Raw genomic sequence first — 22133 nt, 5'->3', positions numbered from 1 at the left:
CTGCTCATTCCTACCTCTGGTCATTTCTGCCCCTGGTCATTCCTGCCCCTGGTCATTCCTGCCCCTGGTCATTCTTACCCCTGCTCATTCCTACCTGCTCATTTCTGCTGTTTGCCCTGACTGCAGGACTGCCCATGCCAAGGTTTTGGGACCAGAGAGATTCCCCTTGGCCATGGAACTGCAGGAACATTCACTGCTGGGACTGTGCCCTGTCAAAGGTGCTGTCAATGCTCCCGCAGCAGTGACAGATTTGGGGATGCAGCTTCCCATCCCAGAACTGCATTCACCATCTTCTCACTGAAACAGCAACTCTTTAATTGTTTAGATGGATATTCTGAATCTGGGTTTGATTCTGTAATGACTTATTAGCTAGGTAGGGATAAATAAATTAAAAAAAAGAATTATTGGTTCCAGGCCAGCTCTTGGTTCAGTAATGACCTCAGTTTTTCTCTAGAGGGGTAACAGAGTGAGTGACAATTCTGACAAACTTTTATTCTGTGAGCAAATACCGAGAACAAATTTAAATTCAGCTTCTGAAATGAAAGAAAATGGGAGGAAATATCTATTAAAAAGAGTTAATATAAATGCACATTCTGAGTGAATGTTGCCCTTATGGTAATGTTGCTGTTTGCCTTTGTAATCAGGACTATTTTTACATAACCCACCTCATTTTTTTTGCTCTTTGGTTCTTCAAACACTGTTCTCACTGTTTAAATTTGTATGTATGAGACTGTGTATGTGGCTACATCCACAATAATGTGGAATAAAGGCTACAAAGATTTGCTGGCTGGAGATAAGGAATTTGCATTATTCGTCTGGTAAAGTAAGATGATAAAATAGTCCTAAAGAAGGCAAATTCATTTTATTCCATATGCCTTTGTGCCATTCACCTTGGGGAAAATGAAATAGAACACTCCTGTGATTATAAAAATAGCAGAGAAGCAGCATTACAGAGGTAGGATTTACTTATGCACTGTAATTCAAACCTATCCTTTTCCTTTCCCATCTGATATTTCCAGTGTACAGTCCAAGCAGGCAATAAATACTTGGGATTGTTTATCAGTGAGGTCATCCCTGGAATGGCCAGCCCATGGAATTAGTTCCTAATGAGATTATTAGGCCAATGTTTATTTTGTGGGCTCTGAACAGCCGACATAAACTTAGACATTGTTATTTTGCTGTCAAGATTGTGGCTGAGGCTCATTTTCTTTTCCAAGACTTTAAATCTAATCTAATCTAGCCCAGCTCCCAGAATTAACAGGACTGCTTGTGTTGTAGAAATCTTCATTCTGCACTGGGGAAAAATGAGCTTGAGCAGGTTGCCAGCCAACTGCATGCTTTGTACTGATCAGGTAAATGAAATACACTGAAAAAATCGAGAAGAGAAGTGGGAGTTCTCTTTTTGGGTGTGTTTTCATCCAGCCTCGTTGTAAATGGGATTTTAGATGAATTAACTTCCTTCCCCAGTGAGGTGAAGTTTCTGTGGATAGACAGGGCTATGCAAGAATTCTGCCTTTGAATGGTGTTGGTAAAGTGGAGCACAGCAGTGTTTGAACAAACCCCACTATTGAGCAGTTGAGATGAGGAAGTGCTGAAAGATTCTGTCTCCATGTGAAACCACAGGGGAATTTGCAAAAACAACGTTCAGTTACACGAGGAGCAATTTCAATTTTCAGGGCCATTTCTCTTGAATCCATTTGACTCATCTGTGGAATTATTTAAATGCACAAAATCAGAATTGACCAGAGAAGTTGTTTAATGAAGTCAACCACTGTCTGTGATGATGTTCCAGAGAATGAATATTGGTTATATTTGATCTTTATCCTCACTAAGACAAGAGTTCTTGAGTCCTGAGTTTGACCTTCAATACTGTTGAGAGGAACTGAGTTCTGCAGGATTCTGCATGAAGCTTTTTCTCAGAGCTAAATTTATTTTGTGCTGCTCCATTGAATCGTGGAAGAGCAAGTAAATGTTGATAATGGCTCTTTTGCATATTCCCTCCCCTGTTCCTGTCTCAGACACCTCCTTCAAACATGCAACAGAATGTGCTGGTGAAGAACCAGCCCTCAGAATGCCCAGTGTGGTCTCCAATAATTTTTGGGGTGTCTCAGAAATGTCTCAGTTCCTATCAGCAGTGTTCATGCTGGGCCATAGCGTGGGATCCTCCCTGCAGCTTCAGCCAGGACTGACTTGTCCAGCAGGGACTGATTTGTTTGCAGATAATTTCCTCAGCCACTTGCCTTTGAAGGTCTCAGGGCCAGTGCAGGATATGCAGAGATTTTTACCTACCCAAAAATTCCCTTGATTTTTTTATTCTGTTTTGAGCTGTGGAAGCTCTTTGAACTTGAACTTTTGCTCACTAGAGCTGAGTTACTGGAGAATCAAATTTATCTCCAGGAAAAGCCACGAATTATTTTGGTTCCAGTTTTTCCAGGATCTGTTCTGCTTACTTAGACCTTGGATATACAAAGAACAGAGTTAAAGGAGCCCCTCAGTGTCATGGGATGGTCAAGGCATTTATCCCAGGTGGGATTTAATCTCTTTCCAGTTACAATTAATGTTCATACTGGTGTAACATCACATCCTGGTGTAAAATGAGAAGCTTGTTCTCCAACATGTTCTCTCTCTACCCCTTTTTCATTGGTTTTGTAGCATTTTGGGTTATTCTTTCCCTTAAGAATGAACTTGGGAATAATTGTTGCCTTTTAGCATGGAGTTTCCTAGAAGCATTTTACTTGAAGAAGCATTTACTTTAATTGTTGTGAGATTAATAGGCAGGGAAAGGAGATACAATAAGATAATGTGTTCATATTTATAAAATCTTTAGACAGGCTCCAGTGAGTTCTCTAATTAACCACAGGAAGACTTTATGGGTGCTGAATAAATTAACATAAAAATAAAAGCCTTGGTTGATTAGAATGCCTGAAACCAGGCTGTGTATTGTTGGTCTTGCAAACAGGGGTCACAAATGGTCAGGAGAACCTAAAATGAGGGTCTGGTTCCCTTTTCTTGTGTGAGACAACCCTCTGGTGGGTCACACAGATTTACAGTGAGGTAAGAGCAGATCAGGTCTCCACATCTTACAGACTTAACAGAGTCCATTAAGTCTATTTTAGCTCAGTGAATTTATTATTTTTAAAGAATAGGAAAAAACCCCAGGAGCCACTCTTTAGTGGATGCAATATCAGCAGTTTTGGAGACTGAATTACCACACTGTGTGCTGCCTTAAAGAGCACTGAACCCCCATGGGTGCTGTTCACACCATTCCCTCACCCAGGCAGTGCCAGGGCAGGGTTAGGTTGGATTTTAGGGAAAGGTTCTTCCCCCAGAGGGTGCTGGGCACTGCCCAGGCTCCCCAGGGAATGGGCACAGAGGCTGCCAGAGCTCCAGGAGTGTTTTATCATTCAGGGTGGGATTGTTGGGGTGTCTGTGCAGGGCCAGGGTGGGACTGGATAATCCTGGAGGATCCCTTCCAACCCAGGGTATTCTCATGGGATAGAGATTTGTTGATGACATTTATTGACCCCTTCCTCAAATATGCTGTGTATAAAACATTAATCACAGCAATTTCCTTGATGGCTGGAAAAGATGAAAATCCATCAAAAAGCCGATTTGTAGAGCAGTTCCTGAGCACAGCACCTTGCAGTTGTGGTAGCTCCTGCATCAATGTTCCTGGGAAGCTGCCAAATTAATACTCAGATTCTTGGGAGAGTAAACAAAACAGCTGCAATAATCAAATGTCTCCAGAGCTGCCTTCTCCACCAGCCTTTGGGTGTGGAAGGCAGCAAATCTCTCAGGAGGAGGCCCTGGGTCCCAGGAGAGGCAGGGGAATCTTGGAACAGCAGGATGTGTCTGGGCTTGGGTGTCATCCCTGCCCCTGGGACCAGATGATCTGTAGGGCTCCTCTGACCCAAACCATTCCCTGATTCCTCACCTGTTTTGAGAGCAAATCTGAGCTGTGCCCCAGAGACAGAGCCCTGAGCTGGCACGAGCTCTAGGAGTGCCAGAGCAGATGGTGTTTGAATGGCTTTGGAGTGATGCCCTGTGCAGATGGGATTTTCTCCTCAGAGCAGCTCTTCCATTTGTCTGCTTGACTTCAACACAAGGGAAGAAAGAATTGAATCAGAGAAAGAGCCTTAGGGGTGGGATTGATGTCACCAAGGATGCACTCCCAGTGCTCCTGCCTCTGCTCTTCCAGGTGTTCCTCCATGAGCTGATGGAGGCCTCCAGTTTTAAGGAGTGACCTTCTGCAAACCTGGTGTGTATCCATGAGGGAAAACAAGTGTCCTGGTGTGGAGGACAGGTGTCTGCCAATATAGGCAGGAGCTTCTCTTTGAAAAGGAGAATGCAAACCCCCTCCCTCCAAATTATTATCGTTTTGAAATTAAGGGGCTCTCAGACAAAGATATGGGAATTAGGAATAACAGTTCTTGACTAGGAAAATTAAAATAGAAATGCAGTATTACACAGAACAATCCCAACCCTGCCAGAGTCAGAATCCAAGCTGACACCCGTCAGTCAGTCAGGGTGTTGGCACAGTCCCATTCAATGGTGGCTGCATCCTCCTGCAGGGGCAGATGTGGTTCAGCTGGAGCAGTGCTCCTGGAGAAGGTGCAGTTTCCTCTGAAGGTGCAGGGATGATGTGGAAAGGTCTGGCTTTCCTCTGGAATCCAGTGGAAAGAAGGTGCCTTGGTGTCCAAAATCTCAGTTTTTATCTGGGTAGGAAAGGCTTGGCTCCTCCCCTGGCTGGAGCATCTCCCAGTGGGATGATGGAATTTTATCAGTCATGCCCTGGGACTCACTGGCCATGAACAGGAGATATCTCCTGGAGGGAGGATGGGCTGTGGGAAGATAAAGATGATTGCCCAGCTGGTTTAAAGATGGCCCATGAGCAGATAATGTGTGCAGGAGATCAGGGTCACTGCCCCAGCTGGGTTAACAGATGGGGACAGAATCCACATTTTTGTCACATCCTGTGTTGCAACCCAAGACAACAGGGAAAAGGGAGTGCATGGTGCTGGAAAATGCTCCCTGAGCCTTCCTGGGCACTGGGATGTGTCTGGGTTATTCCAGGTTGTGCTGACACTTCCCACTGTACAGAGTGAAGCACTCCCAGATGCTTCTGAGAGTTCTTTCCTCACTGTCAGGACATGTGGATGAGAACTTCTGGTTCTCAGTTCACAATGAGTATTTTGAATTTGCTTGTTACATGAGAACACAGGATTCAAACCTGTCCAAAAGAACTCCTTGTCCCAGCTGCTGCTACATTTAATACCCAGCATTTTCCAGGACCACAGATTTCAGGGAAAGGTGCCGGAAGTTGCCAGTAGGAAAAAATACGATAAGCAACTTCTGGTAATTTTTTTCACATCTTTTCTGACTCTGAATCCCAATGGGTTTTTATTTCTCCTCTAATATTGTATTTCTTTGACCCCTTCTAAATGTGGACGTTCTAATTACCCACACAAATGCTCAGCTCTCTTTGGCTCTTCCTGAATTCCTGCAGGTCACCATCCCTGGCTCATAATTTCATGAGTCACTGCTGAATGTGCACAAATGTTGGGAGTTAGGGCAGCCTGACCCTCAGCTTCAGCACGACAACGTTCTGTGCACTTTTGGAGAGGTTATTTCACAGCAACCCTTCCCATCACAGCCCCCATGCAATTGTGTCATTATCTGGAATTAGAAATGCATTAACTGGGCAGGAACAGCAACCAGCAACGTGTCTGGACCTCTTATGCTCTGCCAGTTTTCCTCTCCCAGATTTGCTCCTGGAAAGCTGCAGGTGGAGCTGATGCAGAGTCAGAACCTCTCACAGGATCTGGGAAAAGGAGGGGTTGGATTGAAATTACTCTTCAAACACAGTCAAACTGTTCTGGAAGATTGTTCTGGTAGAAGTATTAATCTGTATCAGCATCAATGATGTTATTAATGAGAGGACAGCAAGAAGCTCATAAAGTTCTCTCTACCATGGAGTGCTATAGATAAGAGGATGTAAACCTTGCTGAATGACCACTTATCCTCTTCCATAATCCACAGAGCCTCTCACTTCATTTCCAAACACGTGAAACACTGTTTCAGAGATGCTCTTGATTGTCTAGGGACATTAGAGTTGCTTTAGACATGTTTGAATCCTGTGATCTGGTCAAAGGATTGGCTGACCTCAGACTGTTTCACTTCTTTTTTGTTCATTTTTGGCAACCAATTCCCAAAGGCAAAGCCTTTGTTTGGGTTATTTTGCTAAGTCCAGAGCTACGGAACCAAGCTGATAAATAGAAGCAGATTCTATTCTATTCTATTCTATTCTATTCTATTCTATTCTATTCTATTCTATTCTATTCTATTCTATTCTATTCTATTCTATTCTATTCTATTCTATTCTATTCATTTATATATATTCTATAAATATATAGGAATATATTTAGTATTTGCCTATAGGCTCCCAGTGCAATGGATTCACCTGCTGAGCAACAACTGAGAGAGTTCCCAGTCTATGATCCTGGAGGGATGAGCACTGTGTGCACTGAGAATGACAGTGATTTGGGTATTGCCCTTCAAGAGGAGTTGCAATTAAGTCTTTGAAAACAATCCATTTTTCCAGTGCTTTTCAGACTGGAGTATTCTTCTCTACAAAAAACTGGGTAGTTTTCCTTGCTCTGGAATGCAGCCTGTTCTGGAGAGCAGTGTTTGAATTACTGAGTGGAATTACTGAGTTTGAGTGACTTCGAGGAGAGCAGATGAACAAAATGGTTTTAACTCAAAATGCAGGAGGAGGGAAGGCAAAATAATCCCTTAGGATTTAATCCTGCAAAAGGAAATTCTTCAAAGTCAGCCAAGCCTTATTTGCTTGTTTGTGACCTGCAAGGCCAGGAGGGACCTTCAGATCATGGGGAGTGTGACAGAGCTTGGGAGGTGCCAGGTGGAGCTCCTTGGGCAAATCAGGGAACATCCAGGTCCAAATGGGTTGGGATGTTTGGGTGTGGAATGTGCAAAGCCAGGTGTTCTGGTTTGGAGGACAGGTGTCTGCCAATATAGGCAGGAGCTTCTCTTTGAAATGGAGAATGTAAACCCCCTCCCTCCAAATTATTATTATAATTTTGAAATTAAGGGGCTCTCAGGCAATGATTTAGGAATTAGGAATAACAGTTCTTCACTAGGAAAATTAAAATAGAAATGCAGTATTACACAGAACAATCCCAAACCCTGCCAGAGTCAGAATCCAAGCTGACACCCGTCAGTCAGTCAGGGTGTTGGCACAGTCCCATTCAATGGTGGCTGCATCCTCCTGCAGGGGCAGATGTGGTTCAGCTGGAGCAGTGCTCCTGGAGAAGGTGCAGTTTCCTCTGGAGCTCCAGGGATGATGTGGAAAGGTCTGGTTTTCCTCTGGAATCCAGTGGAAAGAAGGTGCCTTGGTGTCCAAAATGTCAGTTTTTATCTGGGTAGGAAAGGCTTGGCTCCTCCCCTGGCTGGAGCATCTCCCATGGGATGATGGAATTTTATCAGTCATGCCCTGGGACTCACTGGCCATGAACAGGAGATATCTCCTGGAGGGAGGATGGGCTGTGGGAAGATAAAGATGATTGCCCAGCTGGTTTAAAGATGGCCCATGAGCAGATAATGTGTGCCAGGAGATCAGGGTCACTGCCCCAGCTGGGTTAACAGATGGGGACAGAATCCACATTTCTGTCACATCCTGTATTGCAATCCAACACAAGCTGGGAGTGCTGTTGGAATTTAGCTGAGACCTCATTTTATTCCATGTTTTATGAGTTTATGACCTTAACAAATCTGTAGGAGCCATTTACTCTCAGAAAGATAAAACTCTCATTTGCAGACTTAATATTTCAAAAGATTCCCTTTTTTTGATCCCCTTTGCTACCTTTTAATAGCTCCTAAAGAATGATTTGGTTTTCCTGCTTTGTTTCTGTTGTAGTTTATGAACCTGCCAGCTAATAAAATTTCAGGAAAATCTAATTCCATTGAAAAGTTCAATTCAATTTTTTTTAATAGGAATTTTATTTGAGCACCCTTGTTTTAACATAGCTGCCAGCAACATGAGCAGTTTTAGGGGTTTGTTGGAGAACACATTTCATTTCCCATTCCAAAGATGTCCTGGATTTTAATAATTTCCAAGGGCAGGAGTGGATACTGAAATGACAAACTGCTGTTGCCTGCACAAAAGCCTCCAGGCACCCTCAAAAAAGCATTGCCAGCAAGAAGATTGCAAGCAAGGACATTGTGCCTTGGAAGAACTGTGGGAGTGAAGGAAAAGATTGGAATTCCCTTGTACCCATCCCATTCCTGCTCATGGACACCAGGCTCCTGAGCTTATGAATGAAAGGTATTTTATCTGTGCAGAAAAACTGTTTAAAATTCAGAAATTATTTTTGGTTTGATATTTAGGTGCTGCACAGCTGGCAGAGGAATGCACATTTCAGCAGAGACAATCACACAAAATAATGCAAAACTCCAGTTCCTCTGATCTCCAAAATTCATATTTTTAAGATGCTTGGCACTTTTAGAGTAATATAATTAGGGTTTTGTTCAATCTTTTACTCTCATGCAGTCATACTTTCAGTTTCTTCTGCACATCCCTGAGTTCTCAGGGCTCCCAGTGTCATTTCTCAGATGTTTTAGTGAAATGGGCCCAGTTATCCAATTCTCTAGATGGACTTTCAAGCCTAAAAAAATTTGAAGATTTTTAATGTCTTCATCTAGAAAAATCCAGCATATTCTTATTTGTTCTCTGCAAATCTTAAAGGAGTTTTCCTTTGCAGACACCACCTGACACAGACCAAACCTTCCCCTCTTTCATCTGAAAAACTACAAAACTCTGAGCAATTTATAAATCTATACCCATAATCCACAACTTTTCTAGGAAAGATCTATTGTAATTTTTCTCTCCTGTGAAGATGAGTGCCTCACTTTACCAGTAGTGTCTACTCTCAATTGATCAAAGTTGATATTTTACTGATTTTTTAAAGTTTCTACACATTTCCTCAGCCCTCTAAGACACATGAAGCAGTGATGATGCATTGAAACGATTTTGCAAATGCATCCACATCCTTATCTGTGTGGCACACAAAAATATTGAAATATGAAGTGTCATTATAACATTTCCAATCGTTCTGTGAGCAAATTATGCTCACCAGCAAATGTAAATATTGAAGCTGTGTTAAAATTTCATCGACTCTCTTTGCAGTCCCTTTCATCCCTCATTAAAATGGAATCCTAGCAAGCATTCTTTGCAGGCAAATGTGACAAACTTCTGGGAAGTGATTTTCTTTTGACTTCACACTAGAAATGTTTCACAGGATGATTCCTGTCACTTTTGAGGGTGTAGATTTTAAAATTAAAGCACAATACTAGTTCTCCCTTTTATGGGAGTTCTTATTTATCTGGAATATATCTTATGCTCCTTTCCTCTGAACTACAGAATCATTCTGGAAAAAAAGAAATTTTCCTTTATGGCAAAAAAATCAAGTATAGAACTTTTGATTTCTATCAATAAGAGCTGGTTTTGCCAACCTGATTCCAATTGTCTTCTTGCAGGATCATTTTCCTAATTTCATCCTGGTATGAAATCAATCACTTTTAATGATCCCAACCCAAAGAGAGTAACTGGGAATGGTGAGGTGGATTCTGAGCTGCAGGGAACCCCCAGCAAGTGCAGCCTGGGCAGCTCCTGCCCAGATTTCAGGCTGCCCTTGAAGAGACTTTAAAAACAAAAGGAGGGTCATGAATCCATTTTGGGATTTATGCTGCCCTTTATTGGCATTTTTCATATTTTTTTGAGGTAACTCCTGCTGTGCTCCCAGAATGTTTTGCAGCCTTTGAAGAAAGTTGAATGTGCTTCCCTACTTTGTTGTTTGGTTTGAATTTCCTAAATTTCCTAGCTCTCAAATACAGTGGGGAATTAAAATAATGGAAAACTAGAAAGCCAGGCTGGGCTCTGCTGGTCTGCTTTGGTTTGCTGCTTTTGTGGGAGCTGTGTCTGGATTTCCCTCCAGGTGGTGACCCCTCAGCACTGTTTGGGGCACTCTGCATGGAAACAGGAAAGGAGGGAATTTCTGAAGGGTAGATTGTGCCCTGGATGTGATGTGACTGTGCACTAATCCAGATTTCAGTGCAGCTCTGCCTGTGGGGGTCAGGGGGACTTAAACAAATCCTGGGTGGGGCAAAATTTATTAATGTCACAGCACTGAGATCCTGCTGGCCCTGCGTGGATTTTCCACCTTCCAAGAGTTCTTATTTTCCCTTTTCAGGTCTTTTTCCATTGTATCAGGCAGCAGGAGCAGGTCTTTACTCACAAACTACTCAGTGAGTAGTTGCTGTTTAAGCCCATTAAAATATTGCTCTTTGCTGAATGGGGCTCAACCAGGAAAACAGACAGGGGTTAGTCTTGCTGAAATAAAATCCCTGGCACCTGTGTACTAAATGAACTTTAATAAATAGATTATTGTTAATTGTACCACCCTTGGGATAATGTTAGGAGGAGGGAATTATTAATCATGATTTAGGACAACATTACATTACATTTTTTCTTTAGAGAGCTGCAATCTGCAGTCTGGAGAAAATTTCTGCCCATATTTTGAACAGGTAAAATTTGTTCCTGTATATCTGGAGTCTGCTTTTCTCTTTGCCCAGCTGGGAATTTTCTTTCTTCCCATGAGTGGGGTGAATGTTGGCTCCCAGAGACACAGAGCTGTGAGGTCACTACTGCTCAGTGGCTCTTTAAGGGGGTTGGATGCAGGATCTGGCCCAGTGAGATGCAGGATTTTACTCTCACAGCAGAGAGAAGTGATGCACCATGGCCAGCTCCAGAACATCACCTGAAGAGCAGCAACTTTTTTCTCCTCACTTCCTGCCTTTTCCTTCCTGGATGGAAATAATGGTCCAAATCTGAAGGAAGAAGAAAGAAGAAGAAGAAGAAGAAGAAGAAGAAGAAGAAGAAGAAGAAGAAGAAGAAGAAGAAGAAGAAGAAGAAGAAGACAGAAGGAAGAAGTAGAAGTAGAAGTAGAAGAAGAAGAAGAAAGAAGAAGAAGAAGACAGAAGAAGAAGAAAACAGAAGGAAGAAGTAGAAGAAGAAGAAGAAGAAGAAGAAGAAGGAGAAGAAGAAGGAGAAGAAGAAGAAGAAGGAGAAGAAGGAGAAGGAGAAGAAGAAGAAGACAATCTCACTTTCCTTTGCAACCTGTTGGCACTTCCCATTTATTACAACATCCTGAAGGCATCTGGGATCTCACAGATTCAAAGATTAACATCAAGGCCAGAGTGTTTCATCAGCACAGAGGAAAATCTCAGTCAGCAGAGGAGGGATGCTGAGTCAATAGGTGTCAGTGTCTGAGCTGGCCCTGAGTCATCCTGACAGCAGGAGGAATTGCTGCTGTAACCTCCAGAGCAGTTTGGATTCAGAAACAATCCATCAGCCAGGCAAGGAGTCATCTGTGACAGCCAGATTTGGATGCAGCTCCTTCAGTGCTTGGGGAGACAAGGCCTTGGCTCCACTCCACCCCCCTGTCCTTCCTCATGGAGCTGCAATTCCGTGCTGCACTTTGATCTTGGCATTCAGGAGGGGTTTGGTGCTCGTTTCAGAGGTTTTGGGGAAAGAGAGGAATGCAATCCTGTCCATCCCAGATGCTCCAGCAGACAACATGAAGGAACCCATTACCTTGATCCCCCATTTCTGCTTCTCACCCCCTTCCACCTGCTCTCCTTGCCTCACCCCACTTGTCTCTGTGCTTCTGCTCCCTGCTAAGATGCCTTGTGACATTCTAGCTTGGGGCATAAACAGTGCAGGGCTGGCTTTGAAAAATATACATGAATAAAAGGTCAAAACTCTCCCAGAAAATAATAAAGTTCTTGGTTGGTTGTTGTTTTTTTTTTTTTTCCTGTTGTTTTGGTTTAGTTTTTTTTAATGCATAGTTATGAAAAACAACTTAACCTTTGGGATTCTGAGGAATTCACTGTGACAATGGTCCAGTTTAAAAATAACAGCTGCTGCTCCAAGATGAGTGTCCAGAGATGCCAGGTTTGTTCTGTTGGCCCTGAGGATCACTGAGTGTGTAACCCTAGCTTTAAAAATCCCTGCTAATATTGCTCCTCCTGGAAGGACAGAAGGCACAGCTCCACTTAGGGGAGTTCCAGGGATGAGTTTTCTTTAGTGGGAAAACAAGGACTTCATTATGCTCCTGGTCTCTTTGATCCTGCCTGCTGTCAGCCTTGAATTTTTCCTTAACAATGTTACAGGGGAAGAAAGAAAGACAAGAGGGAAAAGCCAGAAATTACAAAGTTTTCACTGTAACAACTACAAGCAGAAAGAAAATAGTGAAAAAAGGAGAAACACTCATGTGTCTGACTCAGCCAAGGATCAGTGTGGAATTGACAGGTGCTCTTTCCCCCACATGACACAGAGAAAAATTCCTGCTTTGTCTGCAAAGGAGAAGACTCAGGTTTTAAAAAACTTTCTGTAATGATTTCAGGAATTAGATTTGATTTTGGAGACTTGACTTTCCAGAGAATCATGGCATTATGATTTTTTTTTTCCCTGAAAGAGATTTGGGGAAGTGGACAGCTCACAATTAATAGAGTAGCTAGTGTGAAATATCTCTGTTTAGGTGTGATAAATGCATCAGTTCTGTCAGGAGAAAACACTGAGTGCTGTTAGTTAAATGACAAGTGAAGCAGAGGAGCAGGAGGAAAAAGCAAAAGGCACAAGAGTATCTATGAAGCTGTGAGATAAAATTGCCTGGGAGTTTTCATAGAAAAGCCAACTTAGGCTTGTCTTTACACAAGAAGAATGTAATTTGTTTTGTTTCACTTTGCTATGTGAGATCAGTGTTGCCACATCTTTTGTTTGGGTGCAGACAAAAAGTCATTAATTATTAGCAGACTCCACTTTCCAGGATTCCCAGAGGCTCCAGGTGAGTCACCAGCCCCATCTCCAGTGTTTGGAAAGGCCAGGCCTGTGAGGATTTGGGTTATCCTGGAGATTTACTGCCTGCTAGGATGAAGCAATGACTCAGACTTGGCTGTTGGAATATTCAGTCTGGAAGGGACCTCAAGAAATCCAAATTCAAGGAAATGTGTCACAGGGAGGGTTTAATCCTTCTCAAGTGCAGGAATGGCATAAAGTTCCTGATGTCACTCAATATTTGAAAGATTTTTTTGCCTTTGTTTGGATGGGTCAAATCACTGAGTGAGATCACTGAACACTAAACCATCTGTGGAGCTGCAGTTTGCCCTGTGCAAGAGATGAGCTTAATCCTCAGCATCCTTACCATGGACTTGGCCAAGAGCACCCTGTGGACATCCATTCCTACCCTTTCCTACCCTGGGCTATAATTCTCATTTTTCACAGGTTCTCATTTCAACCAAAGCTCCCTCCATGTGCTCACAGGCCTGGGAATGTCTGACAGAATAACACCATCTCTTAATCTCCCCTGTGGTCAGCTCACACTCTGATGAAAAATCTCTGGCCCCAGAAGGTGAACAGCTTAAAGCTCAGAGGAAATGTTTCTTCTTTACTGGGTGCTGTTTCTGCTCAGTGGAGAAGAGGCTGGGATCAGCCCCAGGGGTTGGATCACATACTCAGGGTAAGCATCATGGGGGACAAACTCACAGCCAGGACATGGGAGGCTCTCCTCATTTATTTCATTATCCTGACATTTGATCAGTCCTGTCACTTCCTGGGAGCCACAGCCCTCTCTGAAAGGCTCCTTGAGGAAATCTGGACCAGGAGTATTTAGAATTTACTTCACCCTGCCCTTGGTGCAGATGTGGAGTGAAATCCTCACTGCCTGCAGGGAGGAGAGAACAGACAGGTCTCACTTTGTGCCTCATGGAGGGAGGTGAAGCTGTGATTTTGGATTCAGTTCTGCTTCCTGAGCCCTGCACGAGTTTAGACAGGGCACAGCTCCTCTCAGAGTGCTGATGAATCTCATCAGGCTGCAGGAACAGCTGCCACTCATCACTGGCTGTGCTGCTTATTTTGTGGTCCTTGCAGGGCTCCTTCCACTGTCCACACAGAGCCAGCTCATCCCAGCACAGCACTGGGGACACTGTGAGTGCCACCATGCCCTGGCCATGGAATGTGTGCTGGGAGCCTCTGGGAGCTTCACTGGGAGGTTCTGACACAATATCAGCCACTGCTCGTGGCCTCAGTGTGTCCAAAGCACTGGAAATGAACAGCATTTTCCACTCTTTCTGAACCTTTGCACTTTATAAACCCTCTCAAGTTCAGTCTGATTAGGGGAGGAAGGAAAAAGGACCTGATGGAAATCAGCTGGATTTTCTTCTCAGCTTTCTAATGTCAGCACCACCAAATCTGTCTATCTTAATCCTAAATCTTTCTCTTGCTAGTCTCTATTTTCTCCTGGGATTCTTATCACCCAAAGCCACCAAGCTTCAATACTTTAGGCTGAGATTTTCTGACCTGGCCTCTCTCTGCTGTAAAACCAAAAATCTTTTCCATCCCATCCAGCAAAAGTAAAGGATGGAGAAGTTACATCCCCAGGCTGAGACCTATGAGCAAAACTTCCATTTCAGCATTCCCAAAACTGTCTTTTCCCCCAAATTCTTGGGCAAGGTCCCTTCCACAAGTGTAACTCAAGCTGGGTGTGATTAATAATTCAAATTTGGTGCTAAAAGCAAATCAGAGTTAATTTTGTATATTTTACTTCCCGTGTTTAATCCATGGGTTTCCCATGACTCATACCTTACATAAGGAACTAAAACATTCTTTAGTTTACAGGGAAGAATGTTCCTGCTCATTATGGGGATGAAAGGAGATTGCTGCATTTCAAATGACATGTATAATTTAGACACTTATTTCTAGGACTGTTTGGAACAGGGAATGAAGAGAAACTAAAATGTTTGAAGTGACTTGAGTGCTTCATAGTTTTTAATGTGACTGGCAAAATACACAGCCTGATAACTTTTAAGGTTGCTAATGGAAGAATGGCTCTGAAACTCTAAAACACTTATTCTTTTTTTAAATTTCCTAATACCAGTATTTATTTTAAGCCATGAATAGAAACTGGTATTTGTCACTATGTAAAAAAAAAAAAAATAATTTTTGAAATTTTTTATTTTTTTATTTTTTATTTTTTTTCTGCTGGTAGTTACCTGCTGTGAGGAAAATAGCAGCAGGTCTGCTGCATTTGGATGGAGCTGGGAGATTTTTTTTCCTTTGGCATTCTGAATGTTAAACCTTTTCTGCAAATGGAGAGCATGGAATATTCTGGGTTTCAACAGAGTTTATCCAAAAGAGAATTCAGTAAAGCATTGGGAAGTATTTATTTAATGGTGTTCTTTTTAGAATATTATGGCAAGCCAAATCCAACAGGACCTCTGGAATTTTGAGACTGAACAAGCCCCAGATCCCTCAAAGTTCTGCAGATTGTGTTTGCAGATTTCTGTCCTGTCACACTTTGGTGACCACAGGCTGTCCTCAGAAGGCAGAATTGTGATTCTCTCTTCTCTCTCAGCCCCATTTATTGAGATAATTTAGAAGAACCAGACACAATGTCTGTGCTCCATGGGCTGCTCTTGGCAGCAGCTGGTTTGGTGCATTTCTCCAGCAAATTGCCCTTTTTTTTTCAGAGGTCTGAGAATCTTTTCATCAAACCCAGTGGGCAGTTCCCTCTGAGCAGAGTGGCAGCCACTGTCCTAACTTTGGAATCCCCTGTAGAAATTTGGATGAGATCTATGTCTTGCAAAAATCTCTCAAAACTGTTGCATTATTTATTTTTATTCTGTTTCAAGGACAACGCTTTTCAAACCAAGAGATGACACAAAGGAGCCCTGGGCTGTATAAATATAGAATCTTTTTATTTTTTTTGGTTAATAGATACAGTACAATTTTGGACTACATAAGAAAGCTTGTTTTCAGTGCATACATTCCTCAGACAGACAGGAACAGGCAGACAAACATTCCTTGGTGGTTTGAACATGGCACTTGGTTTATTTCTGCAAGTCCCAAGTTCCTGGCTTTTCCCAGTTTTCCTTAGTTTATTTCTGTAGGTCCCAAGTTAATTGTTTTTTTCCCAGTTTTCAGTGGCTGCTTTGACAACTCAAGGTCTAAGGAAAAATGAAATGAGTGCTACCAGAACAGGCCAGTGCTCAGTGCATCCCACATTGCTCTCCCTGCAGCCCTTGTGCTCCCAACTGACCCAGGCCTGCAAGTTTTCCATTCTTTGTTCCCAAAACTGGAAATAACAATGTCAAACAAACCACCCAGTGCTTGGGCTCAACATCTCCACAGCCCCTGCACACTGCCTGACTCCTGAGAGGGCCAAATCCCAAACTCCTCCCTGAATTTTATGGTGCTGGTGCCATGACTTTGGCAAAGTTCTTTCTGTTCATGATGTGGTAAAAACCCAGGAAAATGGATCCCAGCATTTGGCCATTTTATTTCAGAGAGGAAAAAATGAATTATTGCTGCCTTTTGTGTTTTTTCATTCACTGTATGATAAGGAAAAAACCTCTAGGCTGGTCTGTGAGTATGATACAGGTCCTGAGCAATTCCTGTGTTCAGGGAAACCTGATAATGCTTATCTGGCTCTGTAGATTTCCTTGCAAATGATTCCTGGTCTGTCCCCTTGGGATTTAGGGATCTGCAGCCCAGAGCTGTGCTCACTGCAGCAGTCAGGGGGTTTGTTTGACATCATTACCCAGACTCTGAGTTTTATCTGACATCCTTGGTATCCCAAGCAGATACTTGGGATGCATCTTGCTGGGGATCCCCTTCTTGTGGGGATAACTTGGGAGAACTTTACAGAAACCTCATTGTTTGAGGAAAGGACTCTGGGAAGGATCAGATTCACACAGTCACCAACCTTCATTTTGCTCCAGACACCAATATTGAAAAATCAGTAGATTAAAAAGCTTCTCCCATTCAGGGAAGGACACAAAGAGACTTCCTGACAAACTAATACAAACTGGTTTTCCTTGGCTATATATTGAGGATTTAATGTGAAAATCTCACTTTAGATTATCTAGTTCAGCCTCTGCAAGCACAGGATAAACAGCAGTGAAATGATCCTACACCTGACCTTATGGAAAAGGCAGAGCAAAGCAACCCAAAGAGACTGGGAGAGCAAATTGCAAGAAACAGATGAAAAGCAGAGAAAAGAGGAGGTTGTTACAACCACCAGCCTGAACAAGAACATGCAGGGGAAGGCACTTGGACACCAAGTGGGAGGTGATTGTTGGAGAAGAGACAACCCAATTCCATGGAGAGCTCTGAGCTCCTTTGCCCTGGGTCTCCAGAAGCACAGAACCAGAAGGAGTGAGCACCATCAAAGGAAATAAAGGTACATGTTAGCACAGATCCCACTGAGCTCAGGTCAGAGGAAGCAGCTGGCAGACAGGAGTCGAGTAAGAATCCCTGAGAAGTCTGAAAAAATAATAAACATCACATCATTTAAACCATTTACCCCTTCTGATCCTCTAGCCAATCCACCAGCCTCCAATTACAACCCAGCCAGTGGAAATCCCTCACCTTTAACAGGAGCTTCCAGGAATGAGATAAACCTGCCAAATTCCTCCAGATTCCTGTTTCCTAACTGAAACTAAATAACTTGGAGAAGAAGTGAGAGGCAGAGACACTCCCAGCCAAGAGAGCTGCTGTGCCATGGCACTGCTGGGCCACTGTAAACTGAGCCTGGCCTGCAAGCATTAGTGAAATGTTTAGTACAATATTAACTCTGTTACATCTGGGTATTTCTTCCCCTTTGGACTAAAATGTTACAAATTTTACCATATAAATGAATGACTATATTTGTTGCTACTATATACATGGTTTGGAAGAAGAGAACAATAATTAAATTAAGGGAGGTGAGAGAAGGACAAACAAAATATTAGTAAATAAAATAGAATATGTTCAATAATACTTTTCAGGCAATACTTTTGCTTGTTACATTTACTATAAGGAGGATAAAATCTTTCACTCATTAACATTGGAAACAGCTGCCCAAACATCCATCAGTCCCTTCCATCCCATTCAAAACACAGAGCACAGGCTTTGTTCCTGCATTTCAAAGCTCCCAAGTGAAGGTTTTTCAATGCTGTTTTCTCACCCTCCACATCTCCAGCTGAGGCCATCAAGAGCAGAGCCACACACACTCTCTGCACCTTCTTTACCTTTGCCTCATCAATAATTTATTTCCACAAGAGCTGATTGATTACTTGACAGAGCTAATAGTGTTTGATGAAAAACCAACCCAATGAGCTTCCTGGGGCTCATCATAATTCTTTCCCAGTAGTTTCTTCTCTGCTATGACCAGCTCTAGTTAATACATAGGGACTAAAATATAAAGCAGTGCAAAATAACCATAAAGCAACTACAGCCCACACCTATCTAGCAGGTGCACTATGAGCAGGGCTCTGGAGGGGCTGCAGGTGATTAATGAGTGACTCTGAAATCAAGGAGAAGAAGCAGTGCAGCTCCCCAGAGCCCATCCTTCAGATGCTTGAGAGTTCACAGTTAACATGGTGTGGGGTTTGGAGATTTGTTTTCCCCTTTGATAATTCCTGAGGCTTGTTTGTGATTCCTCCAGCCTAGCCCACTGCAAGCACTCATGCAGAAAATTCCATTTGTGCTGTGAGGGTGTGCAGCTGTCTTTGCCAAGGTAACATCATCGTTGGGCAAGGCTTGGGTTTCATCCCTCTCTAGTCTGAATCATGGAGAAAAAATCTTTTTTCTTCTTTATTTTCTTCTGCTGAAGCAGTCAAATCAAGGAAGAAAAGGGCTGTCCAGAGCACAGGGAGCCATTTATGGATCAGTTTGTAACTCAGGAGGTCACAGCCCTCCCTGTTAGTCAACATCTTGCTCATCCTGGCTTTCTCTCCTTGCAACCTGGAGACCTTTCCCTTCCTAAATTTTAAAGCCAACTCTGCTAGAGAGCACATGAAAGGCTAAGGATTATTTACTGATTTGTGAGGTTGCTGTGATGGTGCACAGGGCACACCTGCCACAGAGGGGCAGGGCCAAACCCACTGGGAATGTCTCACATTGGAGAATTTGTGATCCTTTAGCCAGCTTTGAATTACCCTGAACCCAGGAAGGGCTTTGCACATGATACCAATATTTACCTTGGCAAGACAGAGATAAATGTGTCACATGGGCTTGCAGGGAGAGTATCCCTAGGGTCAAACCCTTGGGCATCCACCACAGAATCCAGAGGAAATGCTTTTTTTTTTTGTTTTGTGTGTTTTTTTAGTAAATAGCCTGTGTGCAGAAAGGAAACACAGAAATGCTGCTGCCCTGCTGGTGCCTCAAGGGTGTGTTGAGTTTTGTGTAACTCTCTGCTGGTAATGAGAGTTTCCTGCACATTCACACAAATGTGTGTGAGCTGGGAAATTCTGATTGAGTTGGGAAGGTTCTTACTTAAGGCAGTGATTTTACCTTGCAACCACTGCAGATGCATCTCCAGCAAGGTTCCCTATTGCATGTCTGCAGAACAAACTGCTGTTTGAACAAGGGGAAAGCCCAGGGCATGAGATCTGAGCACCCTGTGTGCCCTGCAGGCCCAAAAGAGCAGGCACACCAGCACCAGCAGCCTCCTCTGGGCAGTGGAAATTATTAAATCCAAATTGCAACCAAAGCAGCTTGGATTGCAAAATACTTCAGAAATATTTACAGGAGGTGAAATCCTGAGTTAAGGAAGGGTGTTTCAATTTCAGCTTTTCTCCAAGCCCAAACCACTCATCTGCTGTTTCCAACAGAACCCTCCCATCCCTGCAGGATGTGTCAGGAACAGCAGATTGGATCTGGTGCTCCCAGTGAAATGGGAATGCAGGAACCTGTGGATCTGTGCCAGAGAACAGCCCCAGGCAGGGAAGGAGTGGCAGCAGCTCAGGGTTCCAGCTCCTGCTAGGACTCAGACAGACAATGTTATTAACTCACTGCAGATCTTGCAATAGGCCTTTAAAGAGAAGAGGGAAGATGCTCTTAAATTGCTTCTAACCACATCTGAGATGTGCCAGAAGAAACAGGTGAAGCTTTATCCCAGCAGAGCTCCCTTCTGCTGGAGCCAGGCTCCTGGGGGCTCAGGAGAAGCTGGCAAGGCTGAGGTGCAGCCAGTGCTGGGGCACTGGTTAAACTGGGGGGGCTGAGTAGTGGATGACAGAGTTGTAATCTGGAGGGGGGCTGTGGCATTCCAGGCTGGGATCCATGGGGAGCAGGACAGAGTCCTCCAGGGGGAAGTCCATGGTGTCCTCCTCCACCTGCACTGCTGGCTGGTACTTGACAGTCTCGTGCTCAGACAGGATGGATTCCTTGCTCCTGCTGACAGCTCTCCTCCTGTTGGGAACAAACATCAGGATTATCCACCCTGGCTCCTTAATTAATGGCCAAAATTATTTCCTTCAGCAGTAAATACATAAAAATATCAATTTACCTCTATGGCACCCTGTAAGACAGTGATATTTCCCTACCTGGATGAGGGAACTGGGATAGGTATTTTAGATAACTCTGTGTTTTAAAAGCAGATTTAGGAGTGATTCCTGCTCTGCTGTCCTTTCAGCTCACCACATTTCAGTGCACTACAGATCTCTTACTTGTAAAGACACCTGTCCTATTACACAGTAATATCCTTCCTCATTGTTCTGACACAGGTCAGTAAAAATCTGACTTTTCTGAAAGCAGAACTGAAGGCTATGACTTTTCTTGAAGCATAATAAGGGATGAAATACTGAATAATCTCTGACAGACTCTAATTTAAACTGATACTGAAAGGAGAGTTTGTGCTGAACACGCTCAGGCAGTGCAGGGCAAAATCCCTTTTATGTTCCCCAGCCCTTTAACATCCTGACCCAGGGCTGGTGAAGGGCAGTGCTTTGCTGAATTCCAGCTGCTTTTGTCTCCTGTCCTCCCTCCTTCCAGCTGATGGAAGGTGGGACAGAGCAACTTTTAGCCCCAGGGTTAAAAGCAGGAGATTTGTGTCACAAGGTGACCTCGAGGAACAGCAAGGGTTGTGGAGAGCTCAGAAGGTTCTTTCTGTCATTGGCTGCCTTAAAAATGTTCTGTCAGAACAGAACCTTGGTTTCTGAGCAGTTCATTGCAAGAGGCCTGGATAATTGCTCAAGTCTCAGAACTTGAATGTGCCTGGGAGAATTAAAAACCAGGCAGTGCCCAGACACTTGGTGTGTGTACTTTATATGTGTTTAAAGTAGCATCAAGTTACATTTTAATGACCCTAAACCAAATCTGAACAGTCAACAGTTCATCAAATAATTGTAGAATTCATGACATTCATTTTATTGGCACTTCTGCAGTGCTTCCAGTCCTCACAGCTGCTGATTTGCTCACTGGGGTGCTGTAGGAAGAAAGCAGAGCCAGTTCCTGTTCCAGTTTTGGGAACAAACCAACAGCCAGGAGCCAGACACAGCAACTGGAGGGAGGGCAGCAAAAGCCATGAATAGGAAAAGAGCAGATCCAGGACAGGAACTGTGTGTGTGTGATGTTTTTGGGATGGTGCAGCAGAGAGAGCAGCTTGGATGGCCACACACAGCTCCTTTCAGCTGGAGAGGGTAAATCTGGGTTCAGCTGCTGGGACTCCACAAGTTGTGTTCTCCTGAATCTGGAACCTGCCAAAAACTTCAGGTTTCCCACAAGCTGCACATATTGCCACTGGCTGACAGAACTAATGTCAATATAAAAAAAAAAAATAGAACATTTTTGCAGGTTCAGGAAGGATGCCAGGTGTTCAGAGCACAGCCCAGGAACAGCCTGAGGCTCCATCTGTGCATCACCCACCCCTGCAGCTCTGCTGTGCTGCTGTTCTGTGCATCAGTCATGGAGCTCTTGTGCAGCCAAATCCAGACCCAACACTCAGCTGCAGCCCTGATCAGCTGCACTGGGACAGGGGCTGATTGATTTGGGCTCTGATTTCAGTGTGCTGGGCTGGTTTTCCATGCAGGTTTGCATCCCCAGCTTTGGGAAGTCAGCCTGAGCTGTAAGAGCCAGCCCACCATGCCTAGGATGAGCTTGGATTTGTGATTGCTGCAGAGTTTAGAGAACAAAGCTGCTGTTTATGTGCTTTCAGACCTGCACAAGGCATTGAAACCAAACCTGTGGAGTGGCAGGGCAGAAATTCCAAAAGAAATAATTCCCAATAAATAAATTAAAAAAA

At 43.5% G+C, this 22133-nt stretch overlaps 1 protein-coding gene and 1 long non-coding RNA gene across 2 annotated transcripts in view; one reads left to right on the top strand and one right to left on the bottom strand.

The window, feature by feature from the left end:
- LOC130253043 (uncharacterized) overlaps positions 1-22133 on the top strand; it is a 67159-nt gene that overhangs the window by 38263 nt on the left and 6763 nt on the right. The gene's annotated exons all lie outside the window — the stretch shown is intronic.
- LOC130253030 (vascular endothelial growth factor receptor kdr-like) overlaps positions 15808-22133 on the bottom strand; it is a 129463-nt gene continuing 123137 nt past the window's right edge. Inside the window, exon 30 of the mRNA XM_056491271.1 lies at positions 15808-20302. Within this exon, the coding sequence (XP_056347246.1) occupies positions 20098-20302 (205 nt within the window). The 3' untranslated portion in view covers positions 15808-20097. The remainder of the gene's footprint in view (positions 20303-22133) is intronic.

Source organism: Oenanthe melanoleuca, chromosome 4A (genome assembly GCF_029582105.1).
Source record: "Oenanthe melanoleuca isolate GR-GAL-2019-014 chromosome 4A, OMel1.0, whole genome shotgun sequence".
Lineage (NCBI taxonomy): Eukaryota > Metazoa > Chordata > Aves > Passeriformes > Muscicapidae > Oenanthe > Oenanthe melanoleuca.
This window is presented reverse-complemented; position numbering and strand designations above follow the sequence as displayed.